The 16,564-nt window shown below is 39.9% G+C and overlaps 2 protein-coding genes and 1 non-coding gene across 5 annotated transcripts in view; 2 read left to right on the top strand and 1 right to left on the bottom strand.

Annotated features, from left to right (window-relative positions):
- Positions 1-7,796, bottom strand: part of rhbdf1b (rhomboid 5 homolog 1b (Drosophila)) — a 38,248-nt gene extending 30,452 nt beyond the window's left edge. For both annotated transcript variants that reach the window (XM_030755805.1, XM_030755806.1), the window contains exon 1: positions 7,558-7,796. The gene's annotated coding sequence lies outside the window, so the exon portion shown is untranslated. The remainder of the gene's footprint in view (positions 1-7,557) is intronic.
- A 3,922-nt stretch (positions 7,797-11,718) lies between these two features.
- trnai-uau (transfer RNA isoleucine (anticodon UAU)) lies at positions 11,719-11,809 on the top strand. Its single transcript is given in 2 exon segments — positions 11,719-11,756; positions 11,774-11,809. It is a non-coding gene; the product is annotated as a tRNA-Ile (tRNA).
- A 1,853-nt stretch (positions 11,810-13,662) lies between these two features.
- On the top strand, positions 13,663-15,649 carry hbae4 (hemoglobin alpha embryonic-4). 2 transcript variants are annotated; one of them, XM_030755480.1, is made up of 4 exons: positions 13,663-13,737; positions 13,935-14,032; positions 14,528-14,732; positions 15,342-15,649. In XM_030755480.1, exons 2-4 carry the CDS (start codon positions 13,941-13,943, stop codon positions 15,468-15,470), a joined length of 426 nt encoding a protein of 141 aa, XP_030611340.1. In that variant the 5' UTR covers positions 13,663-13,737; positions 13,935-13,940; the 3' UTR covers positions 15,471-15,649. The 2 variants fall into 2 exon arrangements, with proteins under 2 accessions (XP_030611340.1, XP_030611339.1); XM_030755479.1 differs by having other exon boundaries at positions 13,672-13,734.
- The last annotated feature ends 915 nt before the right edge of the window (positions 15,650-16,564 follow it).

Below are 16,564 nucleotides of genomic sequence, written 5' to 3'. Positions count from 1 at the left end.
CCTTTTTTGAGACAGGCAAGGGGGAATTTGTGTAAAAAACAAAGATGGACAGATGTCGACCAAGGTTGGTGTGGCTGGTGCACTGAGTTATAGCTGAGCTGCCCAGTAAGCACAGAAGGGCAAGGTTTAACCCTCATTTAATCCCAAAGGCAAAGCTGGGTTATACTTAACACAATGAAACTAACAAACAATTTTTAAAAAAAACTGCAACAAGAAGGACTGATCAAGGATGTCACTGACCTGTCACTGACCTTTCCACAATAAATCTTTATCACCTTCGATTTAAACAAACAAGATTCTGTTCTCACAGATTCACATCACTTTATATGTGCTGCTGATGGCCAGTTTGAGCCTTGCCAAATCTGCGTTTAAGAGGGTATACTGTCACATTTACAAAAAATTACAAGCTAAAGAATAAGATGCTATTCTTAAAATAGTAATTAAAGAATAATATAAAAATAACAACTATTAAAAGTTATTAGATATATTAAGTCAATCAAGGACTGGGCAGTTGAGGGAAAGCAATAACTAGAAAAAGAGAGAAAAGTGAAAGGTTGACTGGCAGGAAAGGAGACAAACAACTCATGTGCCTCGTATGAAGCTGTTTTGTGTTAGCTGCATGGTGACAGGAAGGTCACCACTACAATAAGTGTCTAGTCAAGTGTGGGCTCGCCTGGAGACATGAATAGGCCTCCTCAGCAGCCATCTATTCCTCCCGCTATTCCTCCTTCCTGCCGTCTCTCTAGACAGCCAGCAAATCCATGCTGTGAGTGCCAATACAACAGCTTCCTCTGTTGGCTGGCCTTGTATGAAAAGTTAATGGTAATTGCCCACAGATGCCACATTAGAGTAAGATAGCGGGGGAGTAGAGAATTGGCTCTGAAAAGAATATGAAGGAAAAATGGTGGTCATAATTGTGGTTTCAAAGAAACACAGAGGAGTTATTCAGGATTTTCATAAAGCAGTCTGGCCGGGGGATAGCATTGTCATCAAACAGACATCGTAGAAGTGTTTGGAGACCAGTATATGCCACATAATGGCCAGATTAAAATTCTTTTTTCTTTTTTTTTGACAGGCAGTTTCTATTCATCCAGGCTTCGTTTTTAAATTTCAAGATAAAGATGCTCTGTTCTCACTGATTTTTTTTTCCTCTTTCCTCATGCTCAGTGAAAGATTATTGACAAAAAAAAGAAAACAATTCACAAAAGGCTGGAGTTATTCAGTATTTTCCAATATGATAGCACTCCTCTGAGCTTTATGATATTACCACCTGCAAGAAGTCATTTCTATTTAGGAAGCATGACTCCAGTAAAAGTGCTTTTTGTTGGGGATCATTTTCAGCTGTGGAAAATAGTTCGCTAACAATGATGGATAAACAGATAAAATAGTTATCTTAAAGTTAGGATTAAATAGTAAAAACAGTTCACTAAATAAACTGGATACATATCTGAAACAGCTCCCTGAGAATACTGGATAAATAGGTAATATTAATATCTAATTTTCAAGTTTCACTACAGCTTGGAGAGTAAATGGTGTGTGTTTGCAGACATGTCGGCGTCTTCCGTGCAAACTACAGGCAACCGTGGCAATCTTATAGCGGGCAAAGCAACCATGGAGGTTTTTCTTGTAACACCCTCTTTCCAACTGATTCCATCTGATGACAGCCAGCAACCACTCACCAACTGATTGGGAAATGCAAGGCTGCTGACTGGTCTCTAGAGCTGTGTGACTAAGGCCTTCCTTTTTCCAGCTGGCTGTTACAAAGAACTCAGGTTCAGGGCACTGGTTTCACTTTTTAGACACAGAGGCTACATTGTTTGTATATTCTTTATTTTGGTACCAAATGAAAGATATCCATAGTGGTTACACTGTATAGCTGTTCATTTTAACGCAAGTAAAGCAAAGTCCATCTAGAAGCAAGTCTCGCCATTAGGCAACCATTTTGGTAGCATCTCTGAGCAATTATTTGGACAGTTATGTTGAAGCCCCTATCTAAATGAATGGAGAGAAAGCCATAACTTTAATTTCATTAGTGACTGGGACATAAAAACTGCTTGGAATTACAAATAAAATTAAATAAATTTTTTAAAAAAGCTGGCATGAACAAAACCTATAGCACATTCCAGAGCACTTGAATAAATGACATGGTAATTCACATTATTGATATAGTGAGCCAAGAAAAACACTAAGTACACTTACCAACATCCTTATGATAACAAGTAGATGCGCCTCATGGTTTCCCCTGTTTGCCTGTTAATCGGTTCTTTGAAGGCAGAGGCAGGACAACCGCCATCTTTGTCATTCCATAATCCTCCAAAAAAATTCAATTCAGGGTACTTTGAGTGCCATCTCTTTCACTTTTACTATTTGAGTAAGGTACTCTTCCTCCAGCATCAGCTGGTACGTTCAGAAGCTGCTATCGCACTGGTAGTCAACTCTTCAAAGACTCATCACACACTCAGGAAATCTGTTTATGCAGCTCCCACCCAACTCAGCATGAAACAAATGTTTCAAAGTAACTGCAAGACTGCACATCTGCCCATCAGTCATCCATTCATGACCGTTCAATGACCTGCATGTCCATGCTTACACTGTACAGTCAGCGTTCCTTCACTTCAACCCTTGACAATCTGTTGTACAGCACTTCTTCCAATTCCAACAGATCTCAAATTTTTATTTTTCTTCAAGCTTTGAATGATCGAGGGAATTTTAATGCATATTTATGTCACAGTGTAGAGCTGCACAAGCAAATGCAAATATTGCTTGCCCTACTAAGTAAAAATTGCACAAATATAAGAACATATTTTTTCTATCATCTCTCTCATTATTTGCTGATTACACTAAAAGCATCTATTTGATCTTATCTGAAAAGAAAAAGAAAAAAGCAAGAGCAAGCACAATGCAGTGACAAGAAAAAAAAAAAGAGACACAATAATGGAGAGAGAGAGGATTAGATAAATCTCTGTCCAGATCTCTGGAGATCAGCTCAAATTTTGATCATTTGTTCTTTCAGGGGGAGCACAGGGTAAACCAAGCTGCACTAAAGCCTCAGTTATTCAACCATTACCTGTCAGCACACAGTCAGAAAAATCATGTGACTCGAGGCAGACGCCCATCACACCGCTAATCATGGGTAGCTGTTGTTCCATCTGCAGACTCTAGCTAGGATGTGACTATAAAGACAAACCTTTTTATGCAGCCAGCACCAGACTGTTAACAAACAATCAGAGAAACCTCAGTGCATATGCAGCCCTCCCATTTATATGGGCTTGGGACTACTCCCCACACAAAGTTGACTTTCAAGTTGCAAATCAGGGACAGGGATCAGGTTTGCTCGTAACGTGAATGTGCTAACTTTAGACTGTGTCCTCTTCATTGTATTTATTCAGCATCATTCAGATGCAATTATTACTAAGATAAATATCCTAGAAAGTTTAATGTATTTCAATCATGGGGGTTGACACGTTTGTCTAACACACTAAAGTTTCCCAATTCGCAACCAGGAGGACACGCAAACCCATCGGTCGCAAGCTACTGTACTCCCACTGCCACTCCTGGATAAATAGAAGGAATGCGTCAGATAGAGTCTCTGGTGGCCAAACCAAAAATTGTACTGTTAACCTCACGGGAATATTGGTAATTACCTGAACAAAGAAATTCAAGTTGCCAAAACTCAAAAATCTACTGAATCAAGCTGTCTTGATATTTTGGTGTTTTCTCGACCTTTTCTTTTTTATGCTGTGTGGGAAAAACTGTGCGTAGTTCCCTCAAACCATGATCTTTTCCTGAACTGTAACCAAATAGTTTTTGTGCCAAACCCAAACCAAACCATGAGTGAAAGCAAAACATAAAAGCAGCTGAGACAAAACTTTGAACTCCTAGTCTCCTGGCCTGTGTGTGTGTGTGTGTGTGTGTGTGTGTGTGTGTGTGTGTGTGTGTGTGTGTGTGTGTGTGTGTGTGTGTGTGTGTGTGTGTGTGTGTGTGTGTGTGTGTCACCTAGCCTGTGGACTGGCCAGGCTCCTACATTTCCTTTCCTTCCTTTCCTTTCCTGCAGCAGCCGCTTGATATGATAGGCACAAATAATGCCGCTTGATATGATAGGCACAAATAATCAACATGATCATTTGATTGGAGGGTTTGCTATAATAGCTTACATTTTCACACCCTTAGTTTAGCATTAATAATTCCTAAACAAAAAGCATTACCAAGGCTGGGGAGAATGTTGCTCATTTTGCAGGTACTTGATCATAAATTAAAATACTGGACACAATTTGACCTCATTTTTTTTTGGCGTTAGAGAAAAACCATTAATATTCATGCTATGGCAACTATAAATGTCTTTATAAAAAAAATGGGGGACCAAAGGAACCAAAACACCACCCGTTCAAATTCTGTGGAAAACCTCTTTACTGGCATCTCCTACATGAATGAACTAGTTGTCCAATAACACACAGTGGCGTAAAACACATGAAAAATGTAGAGTGTGACTTGTAGGCACTGGAGATGATCCACACTGGGCAAGCTGCCATGAAAAGTGAATTATAAAAATATGCTTGAGGGCTCCTGTAAAACCAACCCAGTTTTCCACCCTGATGCACCCAGCAGAGAGCTCAGTATAAACATGAAGGTGCACTTCACTTGGGAGAGCAGCGGCCCAGAAATAAACCTGCTATTGTCGCCGTCACTTTTCTGCCCAACGTGTTCAAACAGGCTCAACACAGCAACCTCAATATGAATGGGCAAGAGACAAAGAGACAAAAACACACCTGCAAAATGTCAACATGCCTACCATTTAACACCTACTGTGTGTTATGTTGTCAGCTTCCTGTTGAGGTCAGTCAGTGTATGTGTGTTGTTACACTTTTATCATTAGGCTATATCAAGCCATTTTAGCTCTAATTTAGTGCCACAATTATAAAAGACATAACACGATGCACTGCTTTTCCACGTGTATTTAGAATTGAAATTTGGATTTCTTGTAATTTTAGGTTTCATTCAGAGTTGGTTAAAGGATCAGTTCACTCCTTTAAAAATTATTTTAACACCTCCTCAACATAAGTTTCTGTTCCATGAGCTGAAACTGATTTTCAAGGAGTTTTTAATTATGTAATAGCAGCATTTTCAATCAAAGGCTACTATTACCTATTTATATAATTTTCTTGAATGTGGGAATGTTTATTTTCAGTAAGCTGAATATTCTTTCCTTTTTGACCATGAAAGACATTTAAATTACTTAAGTATTTTTCTGTATTTTATTGCATTTTTAAAACCAAATAAATATAAATATATATTCACCAGCCACTTTGTTAGGTATGCCTGTCCAACTATTTGTTATTGCAAATACATAATAAGCCAATCACATACCAGCAACTCTATACATAAAGGTATACATGGTCAAGACAACCTGCTGAAGTTCAAACCGAGCATCTGAATGGGGAATAAAGGTGTTTTAAGTCACTTTGGTGCCAGACTGTCTGTGGATTTCAGAAACTGCTGATCTACTGGGATTTTCCTGCACAACCATCCAACCAACAATGGTCTGAAAAAGAGAAAATATCCAGTGAGCGGCAGTTCTCTGGGCAAAAATGCCTGGCTGATGTCAGAGGTCAGAGGAAACTGGCCAGACTGCTTCGAGCTGATAGGAAGGCAACATTAACTCAAATAACCACTAGTTATAACCAAGGTGTGCAGAAGAGCATCTCTGAACACGCAACATTTCCTTGAAGCAGATGGGCTACAGCAGCAGAAGACCACACTGAGTGCCGGTCCTGTCAGCTAACAACAGAAAACTGAGGTTACAATTTGTACACACTCACCAAAATTGAACAGAAGACTGGAAAAATTCAATTCAATTCAATTCAATTTTATTTATATAGCGCCAAATCACAACAAACTGTCGCCTCAAGGCGCTTTGAATTGTGGGTAAAGACCCTTTGTTGCCTGTTCTGATGAGACTCACTTTCTGCGCAAAACTGAGGGTCAGAGTTTGGTGTAAACAACGTGACAGCATCGATCTATCCCCTCTTGTATCAAAAGCTCAGACTAGTGTTGGCGTATTGATGTGTGTGTGTGGAGGGGTACTTTCTTGGCACATTTTGAGGCATTTAGTACAAACTGAGCATCATTTAAATGCCACAGCCTACCTGAGTATTGTAGTTGATCATATCCATCCCTTTATGACCACTGATGGCTGCTTGCAGCAAGATAAGACTCTAGGTCACAAAGCTCAGATCAGCTCTAACTGGTTTCTTAAACATGACAGTGAGTTCAGTGCACTCAAACAACCTCCACAGTCACCAGATCTCAATCCAATAGAGCACCTCTGGGATGTGGTGGAACAAGAGATGTGCATCACGGATGTGGAGCAGGCAAATCTGCAGCAACTGTGTGATGCTGTCATGTCAATATGGACCAAATTCTCTGAGGAATGTTTCCAGCACTTTGTTGAATCCATGCCACAAAGAATTAAGACAGTTCTGAAGGCAAAAACGGGTCCAGCTCATTGCTACCAAGATGTACCAAATAAAGTGTCAGGTGAGTGTATATTAATTGAAAGAAAAAGCAGGAGATCAGGGAGCAATAGTTTGCTGCAACCCTAATTTTAACACCTTATCTGTGCCAAAACTGCATTATTATTTTTTTTTACAAAGTTTATAAAGTTGGTGAAGATTCAATCCACAACAAAACTCCAAGTAAATCCACGCTAACTGCATCGTAAAATTATTTAGAAATCTAGTAGTTCACTTTCAGGTACAGCTGAAAGAACAGAATCTGAACAAAATGTGTGTCTGTGACAGCTGACATATGAATGCCACACTCCACTGACTCATCACTGAGATCACAGATTTGAACCCTGACCCAAACTATTGTCTCCCTAAGTAGGGAATTTTGTACAGCACTGCCAGGTGACTGTGTGTGCTGCACAAGTGTGTGCCAGAGCATATGCTCCAGCCATCTGCCCCCAAAAAATCAGCTTCCTTCCATGTTTCCGAACAGGAAGGCAAAACAAATCCTTGATGACACGGGTCAGTAGTTTAATTGTCTCTGTGGGATTCCTGCGCAGCCAGAAACCGAAACAACCTCCTTCATCTCAGCAACAGGGGAGGCTGCAGCACTCTTAAGGCAATTTATCACTCTTAAAAACCTGAGAGTGCCCTAGAGTGTGTGCATCATGCAACTCTGATTTGAATAACTAAAGCATTTAAGAGTAGACAGCATATATAGAAATTTGCTAACAGTGGCTTACAGGGTATGCCTTAGCAATCCCAGAGGCTCCACAGCAACACGGCATTTTAATTCAAAAGGCTTAAAAGACAGTCCAGATGTGTTCAACTCCCTTAGCACCCATACAACAAGCATGAACGCACAATGCCACTCATGTGTGCTTGCCGTGAGCCTCGGGAGACCCCACCCAGAGAGCCCGCGTGCTGCAGAGCAGTTAAAACCCAGCGTACCTGCACTCTGAGTGAGAAGCTGACAGCTCAGCTACCGCCTTTTGAACTTCAAGGTGCGATTTCCTTTCTGCAGCCGGCTTAAGAAGAGACACGGTCCGCTTACCTTCAAAATGAGACGGGTTCCTGCAGCAGAGGACAGCACCGAGGGCTCCCCACCGGTGAAACGCTGACTACGCTACATAAGTTATACCTGCCTCATCACGCGGGCACGAGGAAGAGCGGGTCCACTATTAAGCGCGAGCTCCAGATGTTAGTGAGGGCGGAACCGTGCTCACGTGCCATAAAAACGTAAAACAGCTGCCAGCTGAAACCTCAGTTCTATATCGGGTACACCAGATTCTCCTCCGTGCCAGCCACTGAGTTTCGGTCATGTGTAGACGCTCACCTCCGCCGCTGCTGCTGCCGCCACCACCTCTGGATGGACGCCGACCTACCGGCAATTTCAGGGCGCCGTCCACCGGTGATAACGAGTAACTGCATGACAGGCGACAAATAGGTTAAGCGTAATCTGCATGGTTGTAATTGTAAGGTTTTTATCCCAGCGAAGATTAGACATGCCATCTGGTCAAAAAGTTATTTAAGCAGTTTTCTGTCTTTTTTCAGTTTAAAACCCTAGTTATATATCGGCATAGGAATAAAGTTTGTTTGCTCTAGCACTAGTTTTCTTTGCTCTTTCATTTATTACTCCCTGAACATTTTTGGATTGTGAGCAATAAAAGCCAAAACCAAAAACCATATATATGTGTTTGGATGTGCACTGAAAATGCCCTCAATAATGTAATGAGAGAAATGCTCACAATTACAAAGAGATCCCAATAATTTGAACAATGACATGGTCAAGGTTTTTAGGATTTAGAGGCCTTAAAAAGAGGCAAAACATGTTTACCTTAGAAAACCTCTTTAACAACTGGAAGTACCCCCTATTACTATTTATGATGCATTCAATGGTATTTTACTTTTTTTATCTTACATACTGGCAGTTTTAAACCTCCATGTGTCTCCTTGTGTTATTAAATCTAGTCAAGGGTTTTTAAATATATGCTGGAAAGAATGATATCATGCACTCATATATAGTAAAGTAATTCTATCTTCTTGGTCAGAGATCTCTTCCAGCACAGGTGCTCCAGTGGTGATTTACTCCACCTGAAACAGTCTTTCCTTCAGGGTCAGTATCGTCTTCTCTAAGCCCCCGGATCCTCTTACCGTCCTCCTTCATCACACAGCCATCTAAAATCTTTAATGGGTTCATCTGACCACCATTTCTCATCATCACCACCGCAAAAGGATCATATTTGCAGCAGCAGGTTGTGCAAGCCCAACCAGGTGTTCCTGAGTGTGTTAAGGATGAATTTCAACTTCTGGTCACACGGCGGTTATGTGAAAATGCAATGCAATTTTTTTTTTTTTTTTTAAAAAGGTGGGAAAAAATAAAATACAGGCAGTTTATTTTTATTTAAACTGAAGAGGTGGCATCATGGCTAAACATACAAATACACAAATGAACTCTAAGCCAGAAGCCATGAAACATTTGGAAATCAGTAGAAAGAGCTACACGTGTTTCAGCAGAATGACGGTGTTTATCTGAGGAAGGACAGTGCCAAAAAAATGACTTAACTACTAAAAACTACACAGGTTTTTATATAAATTGATGGATGCAAGTGAACACCTGAGACGTGATCTCAGCAGGAGACTTTCCCTACCCAAGGAGCATTGCTTTTTTTCCCGTGTCTAAATAAAGTACACACAGACCGAGGGCAGGGTGCTGATCAGTGGAGGGTGTGATTACTAAAACTAAAACTGAGATTTCTGTTTGCTGCATTCATACAGATTTGAAATAAACAAATATAGAACATATTGTATTTTGTTGCTTTAAAAATAAAGTTGCATATTAATACATATTGGAAAATATACCATGTTTAACTGAATTGGGAAACAGCTGCTGAATAAAGTGACACAATAATGCACTTTTGCACACTGGAGAATCTGTTCAGCTTTGCTGTGATTAGAAGAGAGGATGGTGTGTAGTAAACCTCTGTGTGTGCGCTTTCTCATTTCTGAGTATTGGAGAGCAGGTTTCCTCCTGCTGGCTGTTTAGTTGTGAGCTGCTTGGTTGCATGCATCACTTCAAAGGCCACTTCCTTCTCCTGCTGGAGGCCAGAACAGGAAACGGTGTTTGGCAGGCTTTTTGACAAATAGCACTACACTGAGGGGACAGGGCCTGAGCTATCGTAAATGGCGTACTGACCATCCAAATCCTGGTACACTATCAATTATAGTTTGGTGTTCAAGCTAATTTACAGCTACTCAGGCAACAGTACAAGTACAAGAACCCACAAATGTGTGCACACATGTCACCTAAAGCTATTCGCTCTTTGTTGTGGGGCACACCATGTGGGAGTCACGTTACGTGCAAGACATACAAAGACCTGCTTTCCTTCTGTAGAAACTGCTTACACTGCAGAGCTGCATCAAACTAGCTCTGAGGATAATCAACTGGGGAATGACAGAAGAACAGACTTGTGCTGCGCTTCCATATTTTAGGAACCCTTTATCAGTGTTAGGAGGAAGCGCGTTCATTTTGTAAGTTGCTGCATGTAACTACAGATTATTATTACCAGAGGTTGAGAATTTCGTGAAAGGATTAGTGAAAGATAAGTAGCTAATGAAAAACGATCATAACTGCTGACAGCAAAGCAGTTTATAAACATTCAAATTACAGAGTTTGGAAACATTTTGGAATTATTGTGCTTGTCCGAGTGTTTCTTGTTGCTGGATTGAAAACTGCTGCGTTGCCAGGTCTGTGTTATTCATGAATGCAAATGCTGTACAGACTGGAACTGCAGTATCACATTAGTAGCTGTGATGGGTTACTATATAAAGCAAGTAAATGTAATTCCTCAGCACAAAGCACATTATGTCTCCAGGAAGTCAACAGCATGCAGTGTCTTCTTAGATGGACCCCACAGCTTATTCAGTTTTTGAGTGAGTGAGATTGAAGTAATTAAAATGAACAGTGATTTTATTTTGGGTTCACCAGCAGCAAGTGAGGTGAATTTTCTATTGCAATGGCACATAATCAATAGGGTTAAACTAACTTAACGATGGTCTACGAAGATGTTCTGGAAGTCAAGTTAGGAGTTTTCTCCTAAGTATTGATGCAGCTGTCAATTTAACACAGCTCTTCATTTCTCATGTTAAAAATAAAAGAAGGAGGTCAAATCACACCAGAAGTGAATCTGCTTCTAAGAATTCAAATCTGGCATTTTAATGTAAAATAAGTGATTTTATTACTGCAGTAAGGACAGTTTTATATTGGCAAGCGCAAATACTCACAGGACACTTACTCCATCCATCCATTTTCTTAACTGCTTATCCAATTCAGGGATGAAGCGTATCCCAGCTGTCATAGGGCAGAAAGGGAGAGCAGACACTGGATTCAATGTTGTTGCAGTAAAAGGCACAACAAGGTGCTTTTTACTGCAAAGTAAAGACCCTATCACAGCTACCAAATTTAGAACCTCCAGTCAACCTATCACACGTGCCTTTGAGAGGAACCCAGAGAGAACACATTAACTCCACACAGAAAGCTCCTGACCACCTGGGAGATTCGAACCTTCTTGCAGGGAGGGAACAGTATTACCCACTGCACCAGTCCTCTGATAATGACACAACCAGTTTACCACTTCTGAGCACAAAAGGCTGGATGTGTTAGTATTTAATTGAAATCACAGTAACACTTTATAGCAGGCTACACATGTTAACCATTAATTCTTTGCTATGCAAATTGATGGCTAACTAGCTTTTTATTATTCATTCAAAGCACTTTTTATTACCTCATTCTGGATGACTGTATACTGCAGCTATTAGGGCATAATAGTTGCCTTGAGGCAACTGTTGTTATGATTTGGTGCCATATAAATAAAACTGAATTGAATTGAACTGAACTGAACTGAACTAAAGACAGTGTTTCCTTTCAATAACCTCCTATTTACTGCTTAATGATAGTAAGAAAGTTGATGTACACAAATAGGCCTTATAAGGTAGTAGACCCACCTACCACATGTAACTCGGGACCACCTGAGTCAAACTAAATTATATTAATTGAGTTTCATTAGAGTGGCACAGTATATGTGATTTAATCTGTGAGTTAGTTTTACTGCTTAATTTCAGTAGGCACTCAATTGTTTTTGACTCAAAAGCAGAAGTTTACTTAAAAGAATTGATCAGACAATTTGAACAATTGATCAATGCACAAAACAGCCGAGCTCCAGTGGCGCAATTGGTCAGCGCACAGTACTTATAAGACAGTATGCAAAGTGATGCTGAGGTTGTGAGTTCAAGCCTCACCTGGAGCAGTGATGTTTTCTTGGCAGCAAATTAGATGACAGGTCTAAAGAGGAGACACTGTTCTTTTCCTTAACTGTTTCAGTTTCGTTCCCTCTGCCACTCAGTAGACATGATGTTACCATCTGTTTCATTTCCTAAGTACTGCTGCACAGATACTCAAAATTACAAGGCCCATTGAAGCCCCATGAAACTATTTGAGACAATAATTGTGTCTGTGTTTAACAAAAACGTGCATGCTTCTTTCTTTTATGGATACGAGCTGGAGCTTTGTAAGTATGGACAGCTTCGCACTTGGAAAGCCTGAAGACTCAGCAGGATTGTTGGATTGATGACCTCCAGTAAACCACTTAGGTGTTAGGCTAGGGGTTTTCTGTGTGGGGGGGAAAATTATTAAAGGTAATAAACTGTGGTGGATTAAAAAACAATAAGTGTAATAATATAACAAGAAATGGAGTTAAAAAATGTTTGTCATTGAATATAACATCCATATATAACATGCATTTGATGGTACGTGCGACCAGACTGCTGCATGGAAAAAAAAAAAAAAAAAAAAGCTTGACTGTGCTTTTTCTTAACTGGACACGAGACCCTCTCTATGTGCTGAGTCAGCTCTCATCACTTCACTGGGAAACACCTGAAGCAGAAAGGTTTGGAGATGCTTTAGACCAATAGGGAAAAAAATGCTTTAAGGTAAAGTGTGTCTTTGTTTGAAAGGGTTTTTAGCATTTTTACTTATAATTCTAAACCATTCTTTTTTTTTATTACAGTTAATGTAATATTGTTATCACTGTAAATATTAAAGGGGCAGTTAACTAACTGAAAATCTTCAATACCATCTTTAAAGTATAATTAGTCAAAGAGAAAGACGCTTGTGCTGCATTTCTTTGGATCATGAGTCACCATACTAAACTTTAGTAGACAGCTATAGCCAATCAGGAGAATGATGGCTTAAAGGGGGAGGCGCTTAAAGAGCTTGTTTCAGACAGTGAGTGACCTGAGGGCCTGCACAGAGTCCAAGAATAAAAACATGGAGCTGGAAATTAGCAAAATAACTCCCCTGTAAGGAAAGTTTACCATCGCGAGAAAGCTGAAGTTTCCAACCCTGAATTGTGGCATCCAGGAAAAATCAAGGGGACATGTCAGTTTTATTATTTGTCTTTTTTCTAAATCTCTCTCTAGCTTCAAAATGGAAATAGATGCCACTCCTGAACAATGTGAGCTTACATACCAAACTGGGCCTTAAGTCCAGTTTAAGGCTGCCTCAGTTTCATGTCCTGTGTGAAGACCTTTATTATTGCAATAATGAAGCATGGAAAACCACACTGAAAGCATTAACCAGAAAAGCCATTAAAAATTTGGACATCCATGTGCTCTATTTAGTGCACTGCAATGCTCTTATTAATGGTATCAGATGCAAACTGGGCTCACGCCCACTGTTCTGTAAACAACGACTTATGGACCTGCAGATAATAGCAGCTGAGAGACTTTATTTCCAAATGAATTATCCAAGTTACAGCGACATTGACTCATTTATTTTCATTTAATATTATTAATAGAAATACTAAATGTCTTTTTTTAATGGCTGTTAAGGTTTATTGAACATGTTTATTTAAAAAAAATTACTTTTTTATGTCATTTATTGTGTTTTTATTTACTACCTGGAAGTAAAAAACTCTCGAGCAGATATAGCACCTAATCCTGGTAAAATGCCCATAATTTAAAAAAAGAAAATCTACCATCAATGAACGTCCGTTGCACTTTGAGCTGAACCTCACCAGCGATATGGTAAATATCCAGCATGACGCACATACCATAGCAGATAGCGCAGTGGTGTGGAGCCCCCACCCTGCCCTGGCTGCAGTCTGATAATGCAGAGGAGGAGGGAGGCAACACCGCTGCTGAGAGGTCAACGGGTACAAGTTGCTTTCTTCAGGCAGTAGGAATTATTACTTCAGCTCTTTCACTCATCATTCCATTTATTTGGTTTTGGGGGTTTTCTGTTTGTTTCTTTTTTAGCATTTTAGTTTATAGCATTAACATGGTGATGTAAAAATGGTTGATTAGTCCTTTTTTTTGCCTGTAAAAACATCTGACACTCTGGATATTTAGCTACAGTGTTTCTTCTTACAATAGGCCACAATGTTGTCCAAGAAGGAGAAAACGTTAATTAAAGAAATGTTGGAAAGACTGACTCCTGTGGCTGCAGAGATTGGGGCAGATGCGCTCCTTAGGTAGGTTCAAACTTACCTGTGTAACCTTGATCCTTCACTGCATTGCTTGACAATGTCTCCTGTGAGTCTTTGAATGGTTTTGTATAAAGATTTCAGCTCCTACACACCAAGTAACTTTTGAAATAACTTTATGTGTTGTGATAAAATTGATTGCTGATGTCCTGCACCGATGAGCTTTCATTTCAGTTTGCAGACATTATGTCTGTAAAGCACTGCTAAAAGATTTACAAACCATTACTCAAGTAATTAGTTGCTGCAAATGAATGCTGCACTAGCATGAATCCAGGTCCATTGCTTACTACTAGGGGGAATTCCTGAAACCTCTAACAGGGGTTTGAAGGTGCTGGCTTTGATCCAGCATCAGTGTGGAAACACGTGGGTTGTGAGTTAACACGAATGAGAATTGGTGACCAAAGTCGGTCAGCGTGTATCTCTAACTCTGATGCTTCTCTCATTTTTGGAGAGAACTAATTTTACTTTTCTGTTCTTCTGCAGGATGTTTGCTGCTTATCCAGGCACCAAGACATACTTTTCCCATCTAGACATCAGTCCCAACTCTTCCCATCTGCTCGCTCACGGGAAGAAGATAGTCCTGGCTATAGTGGAGGGAGCCCAAGACATCAGCCAGCTAACTGTCACCCTGGCTCCCCTGCAGACTCTGCATGCCTACCAGCTCCGGATAGACCCAACCAACTTCAAGGTGCTTGAACACCTTCTTTGTTATATGCCATATGCAATAGAATGAAAACACTGGTAGAAATAAAAGAAAATCTAGTGGCAGACATGTATCTACTGCATGAAATAGTTCATTTGTGTATATTAGGGCACTTTTCCATGCAAAAAGATAATATTACTAATATATATGGCTCTTTTTAATGATTTTTTTATAATACAGTTGAAAAGAATCAACACATTTACTAACTTTAAGTTCTGTGCTTCAAGTTGAGCAAGTTGAATAAACTAGTTTGTTTTAAGGAAGGAAAAAAAATCTTCAAATGTTTCATTTATTCTAATATATTTCACTGAAACAGGTTCATTAAAGATTTTTGAAATCAAATGGCGAAAGAGGGGCAGAGAACCAGTCAGGGAGCCCGTTAGAAATCAGAAAATTGTTTTGCATCTATAATTAGCACATGTGCTTTGGTTATATTTACAACAACACACAGAGAAGGACAACTGGCACCACCCCAGGCCCCCGTTTGGCCACTCCCCTGGGTTCATGATTTTCTGAACACTGACACATGCTGTAAGTTGTGTTACCTGCATCCTGTTATTCACGCCATATCGTCTCTTTGTTTTTCTCCTGCAGCTGCTGTCACACAGTATGCTCGTCACCCTTGCCTGTCACTTGGGCGATGAATTCACACCTGTTGCACATGCCGCAATGGACAAGTACCTGTCAGCATTTGCAGCTGTGCTCGCCGAGAAATACAGATAAGACTTGACCACAGGGTTTCCAGGAAGCGTAAGAGGAATTTAGGATGCCTTGTAATATAATTTTTTTTTTTCTTTGTATGTATGTGTCACTGTTGTTATGTTGTTTAATTTTGTAATGGTCAAAAATGTGCAATTAAAGTGTTACTTTTTGTGTTGTTGTTTTTCCAAATTAAACCTGGTTTTGCATGCATTATCGTATTAACTACAAACTGCACTGTGCTGATCATTTTTAAAGGAGTCATCATTTGACTGAGTTATTTTAACTTACTGCCATGCCAGCTGATAGTTTGCATTGTTTTATTTTATTTAAGCAAGCCTTTCTACTTTAAATATTAAGCCTGATTGATCATTACTCAGGGTTTAACTCCACTGAATAGGGAGCTGTCTGAATGTTTATCTATGGTTCCCAAATATATTTCTAATGCATTTGGAGCTATTAGTGGGGCTGCAAAAAAATAGAAATTAATTTCCAGATAAGCTATTTTAACGTGTTCAGAGCAACAGCGCCCTCATTTGGTAAAATGATGGTACTAGGGTGTGAATCTTAATTCAAACACATGCAATATTCAAAGGGGCACACAGACGTGAAACTAAAGGCCAGGTTTATCTTTAAGTGAAATTACTCATAATTTACAAGCATCTTTGTTGGATTGTGAAACTATTAAGACAGTATGTGTGAAAACGCCTTTTTCTTAAAGAAAATTTAGATATTTTTAATTCTGTGAAAACAGGGTAAATCACATCTGCAGAAGCAGATAAAAGGGTGTCACAGTAAGCTTTACAGAGGTGTGGAGGGTCCAAACCACAGGAGTGCAGAAATGCAGGAGGGAGGCAGAGGATCCACTATCCCTCCAAACCAGGGGTCTTCAACTCCAGGTCTCAAGAGCCGGTGTCCTGAAGGTTTTAGATGTGTCTCTGCTTCAACACACCTGAGTCAGATATAGAAGTCATTAGTAGGACTCTGGAGAACTTGACTGCATACTGAGGAGGTAATTCAGCCATTTGATTCAGGTGTGTTGGATCAGGGACACATTTAAAACCTGCAGGACACCAGCTCTCGAGGCCTGGAGTTGAAGACCCCTGCTCCAAACCATC

This window comes from Archocentrus centrarchus, chromosome 19, assembly GCF_007364275.1.
Source record: "Archocentrus centrarchus isolate MPI-CPG fArcCen1 chromosome 19, fArcCen1, whole genome shotgun sequence".
Lineage (NCBI taxonomy): Eukaryota > Metazoa > Chordata > Actinopteri > Cichliformes > Cichlidae > Archocentrus > Archocentrus centrarchus.
Note: the sequence above shows the minus strand (reverse complement) of the source record. Positions and strands in the feature narration are given on the sequence as shown.